The following is a 16,279-nucleotide window of genomic DNA, read 5'->3' as shown; positions in this document are numbered from 1 at the left end:
TTGCACGGAAGCCTCGTCCAGAGGGGCCTCCATTTCCCGGGCATCCTGCTGCACCAGGGGATCCGTGGGGTCTTCCTGCATACCTGAGGGGGGGGGCCGACTGACTGTGGCCTCTGGCGCACGACGCTCCGATGGATTGGAGCGAGCTTGTCCCGAAGGTTCGCCCTGGGCTTGGTGGTACGCCCAGGGCGTCCAAAAGGACCATTGAGGTGGACCCTGGTCCGTGCGGGCGTGAACATCCGAACCCCCGTAAAAGGCGCTGTCCATATGGGAAGAAGCGGACGAGTGCCTCGAAGGCCATGGAGGAGCCGTCGATGACTGTGGCAGGCCCCTGCGCATCCTGACGTTGCTGCGCGGTGCCGGTGAACGGTACCGGGAGTCATGGCGGTACCGCGATCTAGACCGTGACCTGCTACCAGCTCGGTGCCGGGAGGTCGACCAGTGCCGTCCACTGCCGTGCCGGGACCGGCTGCGGTAGGAATGTCGGTGCCGTGATCTAGACCGGTGCCGAGAGTAGTACGACGGCGACCGGGATCTTGAACGGTGCCGCGAGTACGACCGGTGCCGCAGGTAGCGGTCCCGGGACTGCGAGCGGCGTCTAGATCTCGAGCGGCGACGCTGGGAGTGGTCCCTCGATTTGGAGCGGGACCGATGCCCGGTAGTACCCGGTGAATGTGGCCGTACCATGGCGGGCTTGCCCATCGATTGGATAACCCGCACCGGCGGTGCTGGAGGTTGGGGCAGCTTGGGCTCTGTCAGTGCGATGAGGTCGCGTGCCACTGAGAAGGCCTCCGGCGTGGAGGGCGTGACAAGCTCGACCCCTGTCCTCACTGGGGAGCTGAAAGGCACCGGACTCAACGGTCTCTGAGGGGCCGGAGTCGACGGTGCGACGACGCTTGGTACCGCGGCGGATGACGGTGCCGGGCGGTCAGGTTTTGAGGCACGCTCTGAGGCACGCTCTGACTGTGGTGCAGTTGCAGGCACTACAGGAGTCCTGTGCTTTTTGCTCCTCGGGGAGAGGAAGCGGTGCCGGGTAGGGTGCCAGGCCGGTGCCGAGCGGGAAGTTGGAGCCTTCGCCGGCGCCGGGCGGTCCAGAGTGGAGGCGACACTTGGTCCTGGTGCCGGAGTCGGTGCCGACGGTGGGGGAGTCAGCGCTGCCTCCATCAGGATCTGCTTCAGGCGACTGTCCCGTTCCTTCTTCGTTCGGGGCTTGAACGCCTTGCAGATCCGACACTTGTCCACAAGGTGGGACTCGCCTAGGCACCTCAGGCAGGAGTCGTGCGGATCTCCTGTTGGCATCGGCCGATGACAGGCCGCACAAGGCTTGAAGCCGGGTGAACCGGGCATGGGCCCCGGCACCACGGGGAGGAAAAAGGGGCGAACCCCCGATCCTCAGTATAACTATTTACAACTACACTAAATTAACTTTATAACTACAACTATTGTTATAATAACTGAACTATATACACTAAACTGCAGAAGAGTGAAACGCTAGGGAGGTGGAGAACGGCTAGCCGTGCTCCACAGTTCCAACGACCGACACGGGCAGTAAGAAGGAACTGAGGAGTGGGCGGGCCAGCAGGGGTATATATCAGGCGCCATACCGGCGCCACTCCAGGGGGCGACCTGCTGGCCCACCGAGTGTTGCTAGGGTAAAAAGTCTCCGACGATCGTGCACGCGGCGCGCGCACACCTAATTGGAATGGATATGAGCAAGCACTCGAAGAAGAACTAGTGGATCTTTAGAAGGTCCGACCCATGGTGGGCTGACTCGGCCTGGCATCGTCCGGTGAGGAAGCTACCTGGGTCTAGGAGTGTGTGTACCCATCTTCCCTCCCCCTTTCCTTTCCGTGTGGGCTACTGACAGTCTGATCATCTCACTGGATGCAATCAGAGTAAGCGGCGCCTTCTCCCAGAGACTAGCCGACGCTCTTTGCTGAAGGGAGGTGTAGGAGGGTCATGGCCATCCTCGTTAGCCTCTCCTGTGTAAGTACCCTGTAGGGAAAAATCCTTAGTTTATGAGCCGCTAGCGCAGACAGGGCACCCTCCCTGTGTGTGTAAGTGGAAAACGGGTGGGGAACAGTCTAAACATTCCATCTCACCCCCTCAGGGTACCCCAGCATATTACATGTACGTACATTATGGTTCAACAACCTGCAGGTATTTAGAGAATTGAAATATTTACATGCGTGAAAATCCATCTAAACAATGCCCACTAGAAGGTACTTCAATCTAGATAAGATCATACATCTAAGAGGAGCGTTTAATCACCAAAAAGCCCTGACACAGCGTGAGCAAATTTGTCTATTGAGGAAAGAAATGGGTTAATTTAAAAATCATCTTGGCCCAGGGATGGAAGGGGGGGGGTTGCTCTGCGTTCAGGGTCAGGAATCGGCGCGGACTGTGCTTGGTGCAGGAAGGGGCTGCTTTCGGCCCCAGCTGGCTGTGAAGGAAAAAATATAGACAGAGCGAACCAAAGGAAATACAAGTTACAGAACTGAGATTACATTTGCAAAGCTTAACTATCCAGTAAGATCCAACAATGTGCCTTTGTGACCCTGGAGTCGGTGTGGCTTGGTGACACCAAAGAAGCCACAGGCAGCCGACCTGGACTGGAATCTCTGAAAGAGACACCGCAGGAGATTCCAGGGTGTAAGAGAACAGCTCTCCCAAGAGCAGAAGCATGTTGGAAATTCTGGACAAGCTGTATACAGGATAATCTCCTGTCCACCTCTCCCCCTTCTCTGAACATTATACACAGAAGTGGCCAGTCTGGACGTACGTGTATGAGTATGAAAGGGGCTTCGGGCTTGGGGCATTAATATTTTCCTGAGTAATGTGGGAGCATTCCCAACACTCTCCGTTGTTGTTTTATTATTTTATTAATGAAGCTTTAAAATTCAGTTATATGGTGTGTTTTCTTTATCTTCCCCCAACGATCCTGTAGTGTCAGCCTGATCACCTGTCACGAGGAATAGATTGGTAACAGAAATTTGTCACAGTCTGGTGAGCAATTAAGAAGGGGGAAGCCCTGCAGAATTTACACCATCTATTTGTTTTACCCTTGTTATTTTATGTTTGCTTTGCTTGGTACTGTTGGTGTTATATGTTGAGAACTGCATGAGTAAAAGTGAGTCCTAATAGAATAAGGAAATGCTGTTTGGTTCTGGTTCTGTTCTGTTTAACCGGTTACTATTGTTTTTCTGCTCTGTTCATTTGGGCGTTAGGAGTGTGGGCGGAACTGAACCTCTCGTTCGTAATTCCTCAGAGTGGAAGCCATGCGTGCGAGGAAGCTCTGAGGTCGAATTGAGATCCTTTTGTCCCGTCCCCTGTAGCGGTCAGTGTATAGAAGTGGGAAAGCCTGGCTTAGACTGTAATTCCCTCTGCTCTCTGTGTAATTCTCTTTTCTGTTTAAGTGTCAAACAGATGAATGAGTCTCTGGATAAACCCTCTAAGAATAGTCCTTCAAATTATATGTTAAGTAAATGGCCTTTGCCCAATGGGCCATGTGTTTTCATCCAGGTGACAAGCCTCACGAGGGAGGACTTGAGTAATCTTGTGAGTTAGAATGTTTAAGGGAAAAGACCAGGAGGGGTGGGGGCTAGTTAAGAAGCTCACCCTCCTAGCTAAACTGGTAGTGGAACAAGTTGGTGCCCATGGAAGGAACGGTTCAGCAAGAAAAGCAGAATCGGGCCCAGGCGGGCAGGCAACAGACAGAGAAATTGGAAAGCAGGTTGGAAAACTTTAAGGGTGTAGTGGAAGGAAGGAGTCAGTAAGTGTAAGCATGGAAATTTCAAATACCTAGGACTTACTTGGAATGGTGATTTAAGTTGGTAAAAGTGGCTGTTGGGAGACAAGCAAGTGATTTAAGGGAAAGTGAGAAGTTAACTCTGTAGTTGCTGGAGGAAACAGCAGTTGAACTTTGTAAAAATGCTAAAGAAAAAAGTTCTTGGTGTCTGTGAAATGTTTGTAAATAAATTCAGGCAAAGAAATTATTGGATTGCAATCATTTGATTTGGCTATGAACAATTTAGTTGAATTAGCTGAAGAATGTATACAGTGTTATGTAATTAAAAACCTGGGCTGCCTATGAAACAAATACAAGAAAATATGGGGTAATTCCTGTTTTGCCTGAAGTCAGCAAGGGTATTTGTATATTTTAAGCGATGATTGTCTGCATAGAAGGGGTAGACCTCTGTTTTTAATCAGAGAAAATTGATGCCAGCTGAACAGCATTCAACGTATCATGCATTTACTGGCACAACAGGAATTATGTTTTGTGTTCTATGTCCTGTCTTGTGGTGTTTGTCTCGTGGCCAAAGTTGTTGTGTTTAATATTTTCATAGGATAGTCTAGTTAAAATCAAATAGAAGGGTTAAATGCAGATACTTGTTTTATTCAACTTTGAAATACAAGGTGTTTGGATAAATCAGGAAAATGTGATATACTAAAGTCTAATACATTTGCTTAAGTAAAAAAAAGAAGCTTCATGGGCCAAAGTGTTAATTACAGAAATTGTTGTTAAAATTTGCATACCAACAGTCTTTGGAAGCAAAGACATGAAAAGTTAACCCACTCCCCATATTGTACATGGGATCTTTCTGGCTACCTCAAATTTCTAGCCAGAGGGCTGGGGATGGTGGAAGGCTATTGGACTAGAGGTTGTATTGAGTGAACTCCTCAAAGTGGGTGTGCTTGTCCTGGCTTGTTGCTCCAAAGCTCTGTAATAAGGTTATTTTAGTAAAAGGGTGTGTGTGGCATATATTAAATAATGAGACTAATGTACTGTATAACAACAATGTTTATGTCTTCATTGTTGGGAAAAAGGTGTATAAGTAAAAAGTGAAAGTTTCCTTTGCAGGTTAAAAGAAGCCAAGAGGGGAAGAAGGACAAAAAACAGAATGAATTAACTGAAAATAAAATAAAATAAAATAGCAAGCTCAGGCTATAAATAAAACACTGACTCCATTCAAGGACACTGCTCACAGTTAAGACTTGGCTAACAACCAGGAAAAGGAGGGCTTGAATTTGCTCACGCAGCTATGAGATTTGCAAAACACTGCCAGGCACTAATGAAATGTGTTAAGTTTCTTTTCTCACAGGTAAAGAAGCGCTACCCAAAGATCCTAGCAGCCCTGCCACTCCTTGGAACCAGGAGACGGGATTGATGTAAAGGTCCACCAAGGAAAGACTGCTCTAGCTCCACCCTGGAAAGGCTCTTATTAAGTCCTGCTGACTACCAACACCGCTGTGAAGTGCCAAAGACTGACTGCTTGGACCCAAGATTCTCACTGCAAAAAGACCCCTCCACATCGGGAAAATTCTCCTACTGCTGATTAGCCTATTTCACCTTCTAGCTAGTAGGGAAAAAGTACAAGGTGAAGTGCTGGTAACCTCTCCCTTGTCCACTGACAGATCTACTGTGCCTCTGAATTTTTCTAAAAGAATCAAAACCATTACAGGGTGATGTGCTAGTAACCTCTCCTCTGTAGGATGCTGCAACACGATTGTTTTGGGAAAGAAGAAGGAACTCTCAGAAATTGCCAAAGTCCAGGAATTCCTGACTAGAAAGGACATTAAGAACTGACCCTGCTAAAGAAACAAAGAATTATACACTGGCGGGAGAACATTTGTGGGACCCATGTTTGGGAATGTGGTATTAATTGGATTTTGGGGTTTATTCTACAGGCTGCGCCCTGTGTTTTGGATAAATCCTTCAGCATGTATAGCTCTCTCTAATTGAATTTTAAATAACAAGTACCCAAAAAGTTTGTTCTGCTACTAGAAATTTTACCCGTATTGAAACCATTCCAGTAACTAATAATGTATGCTATTAATGGAAATGCCTTTTGACAGTACCTGAGAATAGTTAAATAACAGGTGTATTATAGTACTACACCAAGAAAAGATGGTATTGAATATAACTGAGGCTGGGAAGGCATTGCAGTGGAATCTAGTATGTTTAGGAATTCGGGATTTCCTGAATGACCAGCTGATGGCCATTCAGAGTGATCTTGAGTACCAGACTTGGCCCACTGCCCTTACAGATGCATCAGGAATACCATCTGATCTGTGATCATGGAGACATACTTGGACACTTCCTCGGTGGTGTGGCTTCCCAGGGCGGGGTGTGCTCCCTTATAGGGGATGAATGCTGTACTTATGTCCCAGAAAGCGCACAGGATATTAACAAGCACATCCTGTCAGCCAAACAGGCTTTTGAACAGTGGAAAGCCCAGGAAAGGGAACCCACTATTTCTGATTCCCTCTGGGGCTGGTTACCCAGCCTGGGGGAGGACAAAGGGGAGGCATTGCTCGCCTCCTGCTCACTGGTTTGGTGTTGTGTATTGTTACTCTTCTCTTGCTTGCTTGCTGTAAAGCACTCCAGCTCCCTAGAGCTTAATCATATGTTATCCTTTAAATGTGAGAACACTCAGCCAAAAGTTTGTTGAGTATTCTCAAAGGAGGCAGTTGTTGGTGTCACTAGGCATAACCCTAGGTAACTCGAGAGAGTGGTAGACCACAAGTGTCAATGAAGCCCTCCTGTTGTAGGCCTCAATGAACCAATGTTCCTCCATGTTAAACACTTTGCGTAACTTAGTGTAACCTAATATGTTAAGAGCTGTAAAATGTAATGTCAGCAGTTAGTTTTCTAATTGTAACAGCCAGTTCCCTGCTGTAACACACTGGAGCTAAATTGAAGCAAGTTTCAAGGTCGCTTTTAGATACAGTATACATGTCTCAGCAGCGGAGAGGGGGGAGGAAGGGGGAAGACAAAAGATTGAGTGAGAAAAGATACTGCAGCTGGATGGGAAAGAATGGGTGAGTGAGAGATCAGCTAGACACCAAGAAATAGTTCTCAGAAAGCAACTGGGATATAAAAGGATGAAGCTGCTTGTGTAGGGGTGCTGGATCTGAGGCATGCTAAGTCTCCCAGCACCGCTTTGAGATCTCAAATAAGCTTTGCTTGCTTCTCCACCCTGGTGTTTATTGGCGCTACGCACTCTGCGCAACAAACCACTGTTGCTTGCCTCCGGCACCCTCTGTGCCTGCAACAGCCAGGTATTCAGAAGGGAATGGGGAGGGCTGGAAATGAGCTAGGAGAGCACGAACAGTGGGTTGGGAAAAGTGATTATACTTTCACTCCACCTAATCCACACCTGAGTTAGGGGTAATACAATGTTTACTAGAAATATGAAAGTACAGTTGAGTAATAAAAGGCAGGCATTAAAATAAGCCTAAATCAGAAGGTTATTTCCCCCCTCAAGACAAATCAATTTTACAGCTTAAAATATGTCTAAGCAATACACCTAAATTCACAAAGGTTGAAAGGATTTTTTTTTTAATAGATCACGTTTATAAAGAGTAAAAATGATTTTATATATATATATATATATATATATATATATATATATATATATATATATATATATATATATATATATAATGTTATGAAGGGGACCCTCCTATGGTAGAATAACTTTAATACATCTCTATTACGTTTATCTGTCCATTTAAGTCTCTGTGACCCATCAGTAACCTTTAATTCCTTTGTTTACAGTAAACTATGGTCCTGGATCAGAGTCACATATGTCATGAGAAGCTGATACGGGCACAAACATGACATGGATTAGTCCTTACTCCTCATGTGTCCAAGAGGAGCTCCACCTGACCAACAATGGCAGCATACTCTTCTGTTTCTCTCTGAAAGGATGTCTGCTTCTCCAGGAAATTGTTCCGGTCATTCTCTGCCAGTTTCCACATAGCTGTTGCTGTCTATATGGAAAGACCAAGTTAGTGCACAGTAGAGACTGTTACAAATATGTCTGACTCCACAGAGGTGGCAGAGCTAAAAGCACAAAAACTTATTTTAAGTCAAGTCAAGTCCCACCAGCAAGACCACTTTGCTTCAGACCTATTTCTTGTCAGCCCCTTCCCCACGCATCAATTTCTTACTGAGACATCCTGTTCAAGCTCAGCCCTTGGTAACTTCAAAACTCTCGCTGATCAAGTGAGAGCACAACTAAGCATTGTTTTTTTGTCTTCATCCAACTGAATCAAAGTTAATTCAGTAAAGACCACGGTTTAAGGAATCTCCGGTATTCTGAATTTACCATGCTAGCTGGCATAGTAGAAGTTCTCACCCCAAAGAGCCACTTCTGAAACACTGATACATAGCTGAAATTTGGCTAGGATGCTACCTGTGATAGTTATATGGGCATTATTGTAGCATCTGACACTTGGCAACCTAATTTATTTTTAAGACCCCCACAAGGTAGGTAAGTACTGTTCTCCTTGTTGTACAGATTGGAAAGTGAGGTATACAGACCAAATGACATGTCCAAGGTCACACAGGAAGTCTGTGGCACAGCAGAGAGTTGGACCCAAGTCAGAGTTCCAGGCTAGTGCCCTAACTACTAGACCATCCTTTTCCCCCATGAAGTCTAATGCATCATCCGTTGTGAATAGGATCATGAGATCTCTAGTGACCCTAAGTAGCAGAAACTTCTCAGTACATATGTAAATTTGCACTTCCAGAACATTGCTGCCATGCTTTCCCACCATTCTGCAACACTGGTTCACTGCTATTTTCAGAATCACAAGTGTCCTGATGCACCCTTCATTCTCACTTGGAGACCTCTCATTCCAGTTCTGACTACACTTAATCCTGATTATCCTTGATTATACTGGATCTTCCAAGTTAAATTGGCTGTTAATATCAGTGACATGATTGATTTTAACTGTAATACCTTCTCATCTCTTTGGAAACTTAATACCACCCAGAATGTCCTTACGACATGCATATTTAGAACCGAAGACAGGAGGCAAGGTAAAAGGCCTGCTACAGTACATTAGTTTGCTTGAAGAGAACCCAGGAAAACTGAAGTTCAGAATTTCAGCTAACCCCAGATATTCAATTGCCTGGTTTGGGATGAAGGAAAAGGTTGTCTTACCAGAAGCTCTTCCTGTTTTGCAGCCATTTGGCTGAATAGTCTCAGTTCTTCTTTAAGCTTCTCTGTCAGCAACTGAAGAAAAAGTCCAAAGCATCTAGTTTATCCAGATTCTGCACCACACAGCAATTGTCTCTATTATCAATTTAAACTTCTAATAAACAGTCTGTTTAACCCATTTCCACTCTGACAAGTTCTCACCATTGTCTGCTTCTGACACTCCTTCGTATCTTCTTCCTCCAAGATTTCGTTGTCTGTAACTGGTTTATAAATACTTTCATAAGTTTCTTTAGTAGTTACCCATATGATTCCCCGCTAGCTGTTAGACTTCACCTTCACCCACAGTATTAAGTCACTTGATTGCAGAATCAGCCTCTAAACTTACATTACGAGCAAATCAAGTATTCTGGGGAGTTGTGAGTCTGGTTCTTCTGTAGTAAGCAGAGAGCTAGATGGAACAACTTCTCCCTTTCAACCCAGAGTGATTAGTGTTATGCCAAAATCTCTGCTACACTGAAATCAAGAATGAATGTCACATGAGCTCCTTGGTTACAACAAAAAGGTCACACCTGAAGAATCGGGGTACCAATTATCATAATGGGTAGAGATGGGGGCTAGCTCCCCATCTTATGCTCAGAACTGAAATAGTTGGTTCTTACCTGGATCAATATTTCTGCTTTCTAAAATCACCATACAGTTGTCTTGAAATTTTTTCAGCTTTTGAACTTCTTCTTCCAGGACTTCATTCTTTTCTCTCAAGTCTTTTATAGTGCCCTGTCAATACCACACAAGTTAGAAGTCAATAGAGCCCCTAAAAAGATTCTTCCTGTTCCCTCCCATCTTCTTCCCAATTAGCAGCCATACCTGCTCCCAATACATTGGCGATAAGTTCTTGGACACTGATTTAGTGCTCACCACTTTTTAAAACTGACAGATTTGGAGCTGCCTGTAATAATTCTCTTGATTCGATTACTGTAGGCATGTGTTAATTCCTAACAATGTTGCTAATTAAATGCATCCCAAGGGAAGGGGGGAGAGGCAGTAAATCTTGTCCCTCAGCAACCACTTGATGAACAGTGCTGGAGTTATTTGTTCTGGAGTGCCAGCTAGACCCCTTATTGACTTGCTAAAACAGGTTTATCCAGGAATGTCTCAGTCCTACGAGGAGAAAGCAAAACCTAAGAAGGATTTAGAAACAGAAAGACCAGGTCTACAGTAGGAGCACTTGGCTGGTATAGCTATACCAGCATATTTTACCAGCAAAGCATTCCTAGTATAGACACAGCTTATACAAGTAAAACCACAACTTTTGCTGGTATAGCTTACTCAGGCACTGCCCCCCTGCCCTGCACAGAAATAAGCTATACCAGCAGAAGCCCAGTTTTGTTGGTACAACTGCATTTGCACTAAGGGGTTTTGCTGGCAAAGCTCTTCATAACCCTGACGGGCATAGCTTTGCTGACAAGATTTTATAGTGTAGACCTGGCCATGCTGTGGAGGAAGTCAAAATGTTAAGGGTCAGAGTAAGAGGGAGAGACTGAAGCAGAAACTAGTGAGTATAGGCAACAGACTGCTCCCCAAGAGGTCAGGGCATCTAGGGTAATATAGGCCTATTTAAGCTTTTAGGTAAAACGACTTTTGTTTTAATAAATCTGATAATTTAATAATTAAAATGTTTTGTTTTACTCCTGGGGGAATTCTGCATCATGCAGAATTTCACAGAAATTAACTAAATTAATGTGTGTGCAGAATTTCCTTTCCTCCCACAGAATTGGGCTACAGTGCTGCTGGCTGCCACTAGGGGCCATTGGACCCAGCAGAGTCCAGTTCTCACACAGAAGAAATGGCTGGGGGAAAGGCTTCTTAAACACTTAAAAATCCTTATTTCCTTTACATACAACAATAGTTTAGTTATATATTATAAACTTATAGAAAGAGACCTTCTAATTTAAGGTTTTGTGTGCCACTAAACTATTGTTGTATGTAAAGGAAATAAGATTTTTAAAATGTTTAAGAAGTTTCATTTAAAAATTAAATTAATATGCAGAGCCCCCTGGACTGGTGGCCAGGACCCAGGCAGTGTGAGTGCCACTGAAAATCAGCTTGTGTGCCCCCCTTCAGCGCATGTGCCATAGGTTGCCTATGCTTGAGCTAGAGGATTCCCAGCAGCTGCAGTTCCCTGCATGCCCGGAGGGAAGGAGACATGCCACACAGGAAACTCTACACAAGCTTGGGAGCTAGTATCAGGCTGTTTCTCCCACTGGATCCCTGAGCTCTGGAGGGGAGAGGGGCAAGTGTCTGCACGGGGTGTTTGTGTGGTGGTGCAGGTATCTGGGGCAGGTGGACCCTGCAACTGGACTCTAGGGGGGAGAAGGGGAGGGGTGTATTGGTGGGCGGGGGGGGGAAGATGACACAACCACAGCTGGGCTGTGATGGGGAGGGGTTGTGGGTGTCTGGCCTCCCAGCTAGGCTCTGGGGGAGGAAGGGGGCAGAGAAACAGGACACTGGGTTGTCATAGTGGTTTCTTTAACGGTATTGTTACAGGCATACTTGCTGACAGGTATTTTGAAATAAGTTACCAAAATAATTGAAACTGGCGTGATTATGTAGTGTTATTTTGACAAATAAAATCTGCAAAATTTTAAAATATTGTATGCAGAATTTTTAGTTTTTTGGCACAGAATACCCCGGGCGTATTCTTATGCCGTGTTCCCGCTGTTCAGATTTAAGAACACTTTAAAAGAAGGCTGTTTTGTGTCACTGTGTTCACCACTGGTCACAGCTCCTGAAGAGAAGAACTGCAGGTACCCAAATCCAGTTAGACCTACTGAGTAGTCCCACTTGGTATTGTAGCCTACAGCCTGGTCTAAGAGTGGAAGAATCACATGATTTTGCCTGAGATGTGAAGGGTCAAGGCCTAAAAGCTAGAAAGATCAAGAGGGGACAGAGGTGCAGCTAGCTCTGAATCTTGACAAATTCATTGCCTTCTATTCCACATACTAGCAGGCTTCAGTCGCAGCTTTAAACAAGTAAATTGGGAGTGTGGTACATCTGAACAGAACTTCTCGTTGGTTTTATGGGAACAGAAGAGATCTTATTTGGACTCCATGAGCCACAGCATTATTCCCCACACAGCTCTTAAAAGTATCACCAGATAATCTTCTAACAAGATGATCAGCCAAGTATTGCTTTTTACCTGTGCTCCTGCCAGCTTTGAGTGCAGTTGCTGTTTGGCTATTTCCAACAACTGGTTCTTCGTCTTTAGCTCTGTCTCCAGTCTGTATCGGCTCAGCGGTCTGTCAAGAGTCATACATCACCGAGGATTTAACAGATGCCAGTTTATGGTTAGTATTCAGCTAAGCATATGGTTAAGACATGCTTCAGCCAGGGAAGTATCAGACAATGTTCAGTGCACCTGCAATAGTGTAGCTTCCTCTCTTCAAAGATGGAGTGCACAGTGAACTAACTACTGGAGTGTTTTGGGCTTCATGTATCCTGAGTTTATTGTTGGCCATCAGCACATGAATTAGACCATACTGTTCATTGCATACAAGGCTGGGCCTCATCAGAAGAGCTACTAGTACTATTTGAGATAGGGATTTTTTTGCACCAACCTACCCTCGTGCAGTTGTTGCTGTCTTTTTAGAAAGAGGCTCTGCTTTCTTGGTAGACCTACAGAGACTAAAAAGGTAGATGTATTACTATCAAAGCATGTAACATTTTGCCAAATCAACAAAAACTTTAACAAAAGCCTGATTTTCTATGCATATTTTTTGCTACTGACTGGGGTACTTTTTGGACAGTTTTAGATTACCAAAAAACTGAAGTTTGTCAGTGCATGTATTTTCCATTTACCCTTGGTTTTTGGCTTTGAAGACACCATCCTCTGGAACATTTGAGCTAAAAGTGAAATTGGGATCTTTGCTGAATTCTGGCTCAACTGTTTTGTTGATACGTTGTTTCTTCGATGGAAATGGCGTCTGTGTGTCTGCAACAAGATACAAGTATCACAGAACAATTTGAAGAATTAACAAGAGAAAATAGTCCTCCAACTTCCACATAAGCAAAGAAATCTTGAACTCTGGAGGAATCACTGGTATGTTAACATCTCACTCTAGCAAGATGCTAGAGTGAGATGTTATGATGACTAAGTAGCATGCTGCAGTAATGATGACTAAGTAGCATGCTGCATCCCATCTCTACAGTCTCCAAATTCTGAACAAAATACAGGCTCAGAATGAAAAATTTATGTTACTTAAGCCCTGGATGGGGTATGGTAAGCAATTTTAGAATGTAGTTTACCATTCCAGCACTGGATGGGATGGCTTGACACCCAGGTTTAATGACTCAGACAGTCATTTCAGCATCAGACAGGTACACGAACACTGCTTTGATAGCAAAAGTTGTTCAGTGTTGAATGAAAAACAGATCTATTTAATCCTTTCAGGGTTAGAAGATCTAATTTGATGTTGCTTAACCAACTACAGACTTCTAACATTAAGATGAAATGTCACACAAGGTCACAAGAAAGCTTGTTCTCTGAATATACAGTCAGACTGTATGTCATGGTGATCTGGCCACTCTTTAACATCTGATATTTCCACTAATTACGTAGAGCCTTGTTCACACCAAGCAGTTTTGGAAGTTCAGCTACAGGCTAACAATAGGAGCATTAATGTAGAGCAGCCACACATGGGTTTTGGCCAGGGTATTGTTTTGACCTCCTCTGAGCAAAGTTAGGCAAAACTGTGGTTAAGATGACTGTACCTAGCTTACGCTGGCTCTACCAGTATTGCTTGCACTGTGAGTTGCACCAGTACTAGACCAACAGTAGGAGAATTTTTGAAAAAGCTCAGCAATGATGCAAACTGATTTTAAAAAAGAATAGCAAAATAACAAATGTGTGATAGCTATCTTGCTGTAAAATCCAAAGTGGAGCTGTGAGGTCAGCAATATATGCCCTCCTGGGACTGATCTCACCTAGTTAATCCAGTAGCAAAACTAACATGCCTTGGCTCCACTATGTTTTTACAGAGATAGTTAACACACATTTGTTATCGCACAAACAAATTAAAAAAACAGGGAATGAAGACAAACCTAGGAGGCCAAGCATGGAGAGTTTCTGCCCAAAATACAAGTTTCAAGAGATTATGAACACATGAGGATGGCATGCTAAGAGTTTTCTATTTATCACTTTTATAGTTAAGGATGCAGAATAATTACAGGGTTTAATATTGGATGAACTATAATCATTATTAGTAAGATTAAAACCATCCTGCAAATTAAAACAACCATGATACTCATGGTTTTACTAAAAGATATTGACGAGCATTTATCCCTGATTCTTTAGAGAACAAAGTTAATACTCTAGAAAGTTAAGACCTATGTCACCCTCTGAATCCAAAAGCCCCTCAATGCCATCTCTCATCAGCCTTCTGAAAAATCAAGTACCTCTGAGCCATTTTACTCCTAAAAATGGAAGGGGTTGTATTCTTTCCCACCAACCTACTTTGCAATAAATAATAAAATAAAAATGGACTCTTCTAGCACCCCTTCTCCCACCTTATGTTTTACAACAAACCAAATGGTTTTGAGACACAAACAGCTGCTCCGCCAATGAAAAAGAGGGGTCTTGGAAAAGTGCCATAGTAATGACACATGAAGAGAAGGGAGTACCTCTGCAAGTGGAGAACCAGTGTTGGCAGGGCCAATTGGATCAGGGTGGATGTGGTCCACTCCCAACAATAGATGAGAAGGTGTCAATTCCAGGAGAGGCATTTGCAAATGTAACATACTCGTGTTTCAGGATCTAAGAGACCGCAGGTAAGCAGAAGTAGGCAAGGACACTTCGCTGCGGCTCAGAAGGCTCTGTTGGCGCACCCTTACTCTAAGGAAAGAAGGGAGGCCGAGGACGATCAGCAGCACCGCGGGGACCGGATGAAGCCGGGACATCCCGCGCCGTGTCACTGACCTGTGGGGACGCCACGGGAGAGCGCTGTGGGGTGATGGAAGCTGTAGACCGGGATCCTGGAATGTTCGCTCTCCATGGCCGGCGGGTCTCCGCAGCGCGCGCCCGGGGTGACACAGGAAGGACGTACTGAGGCCGGGAGCTGCGTCCTCGAGCAGCCCAGCGAGCGTCTGGAAGACCCAGGGGCCGTTCCGGGGGGCTCGGCCGCTCCGACCGTTTCGCTTCGCAGCCGAAGCCCGCGCGTGTCGGACTGAAGGAAAGCGCCTCCCCGCCCCCACCCGAGCCTGACCCGCCCCCCGCGCTGCACAGAGCGGGAACGAAGGAGCCCTGGACCGGGCAGCGAGAGGTAACAGCGACACGCACCGCTCTAGCTGGGGGCCGCTCCCGCTGCCGTTTGAAAATGGGAACAGCGACGGAAAGGCGGGGCGAAGAGGCGCGCAGGCGCAAAGCCAGCTTGCGGCGTCTCCATAGGGCGCAGGTCCCGCCAAATGTTTGCACATGCGCAGTGGGGAGAGCGACGCCCCCACGTATTCACTGCCCTGAGCTGGGGCGGGCAAGTCAGAGACGTAGGGAAAGTTTCCAAGGGCACGGGCGGCACCTTCTACTCTGGAGGGCTCTGGGCTGCGGGCGGGGCGCCGCGCTGCTGCCTGATGGCTTGCGGGACGGCGGTTTTCCTGCTCTGTGCTGCCCGCGGCTGTGGGGGAGGAAAGGGCGCAGCAGCGCGGCCACCCCCACTCAGCCCTGCCCTGCTCCTCGACCAGCCTTGCAGTAGCCAGCGGTGCTTGGGGCTGCGTGGCGCTGTGGCCCCAGCGGTGGAGCTAGACATAGGTAGAATAAGCAATTGTTCAGAGCAGGACAAGCGCCCCCATCGTTTTTGGTTTGTGGGAAAGTGCAATTCGAAACTTATACGGGGAGGGGATATTCCTGGTATTGCTCCCACTGACTTAGCACTGTAGCTGCGTAGTATCGGTGCACAGCCGCCAAGCAGGGTAGCTGCAGGGAGGCAGGAGAAGAACTTGAGGGGTTCCATTTCACAGGAAAATGAGCATTTTGAAATTTGTTTTCATTCCAAATCGAAAGAAAACTGACTATTTTTGCAATTTCCTTCTCAGCGGATATTCTGAAAATGTTCCTTTTGTTTTTAGTTTCAATTTCAAATTTTATCTGTAATGTTTTCAATTGTATACTATTTTGTATTATTTAGACATTATTATGTGTTAAGAGGTGTGCATAGTAACTAGTGCATAACTTGAATGTCAATCTTTCTTTACACCACAAGCAGGACCTGAAGACCAGCTCTGTGTAGCTCAAAAGCTTGACTTTTTCCACAACAGAAGTTGGTCCAATAAGACAGTGGTTC

At 45.6% G+C, this 16,279-nt stretch overlaps 1 protein-coding gene across 1 annotated transcript; it reads right to left on the bottom strand.

Annotated features, from left to right (window-relative positions):
- Nucleotides 1-7,440: 7,440 nt before the first annotated feature.
- KNSTRN (kinetochore localized astrin (SPAG5) binding protein) lies at nt 7,441-15,302 on the bottom strand. Its single transcript, XM_030559466.1, has 8 exons — nt 14,923-15,302; nt 12,807-12,939; nt 12,570-12,632; nt 12,148-12,247; nt 9,611-9,725; nt 9,153-9,211; nt 8,955-9,026; nt 7,441-7,776 (listed from the first exon to the last, which is right to left on the bottom strand). The coding sequence occupies exons 1-8, from the start codon at nt 14,996-14,998 to the stop codon at nt 7,645-7,647; spliced, it is 750 nt and encodes a 249-aa protein (XP_030415326.1). The 5' UTR covers nt 14,999-15,302; the 3' UTR covers nt 7,441-7,644.
- Nucleotides 15,303-16,279: the final 977 nt, after the last annotated feature.

This window comes from Gopherus evgoodei, chromosome 4, assembly GCF_007399415.2.
Source record: "Gopherus evgoodei ecotype Sinaloan lineage chromosome 4, rGopEvg1_v1.p, whole genome shotgun sequence".
Classification (NCBI taxonomy): domain Eukaryota; kingdom Metazoa; phylum Chordata; order Testudines; family Testudinidae; genus Gopherus; species Gopherus evgoodei.
The sequence above is the reverse complement of the archived record's forward strand: the minus strand, read 5'-3'. Positions and strand labels throughout refer to the sequence as shown.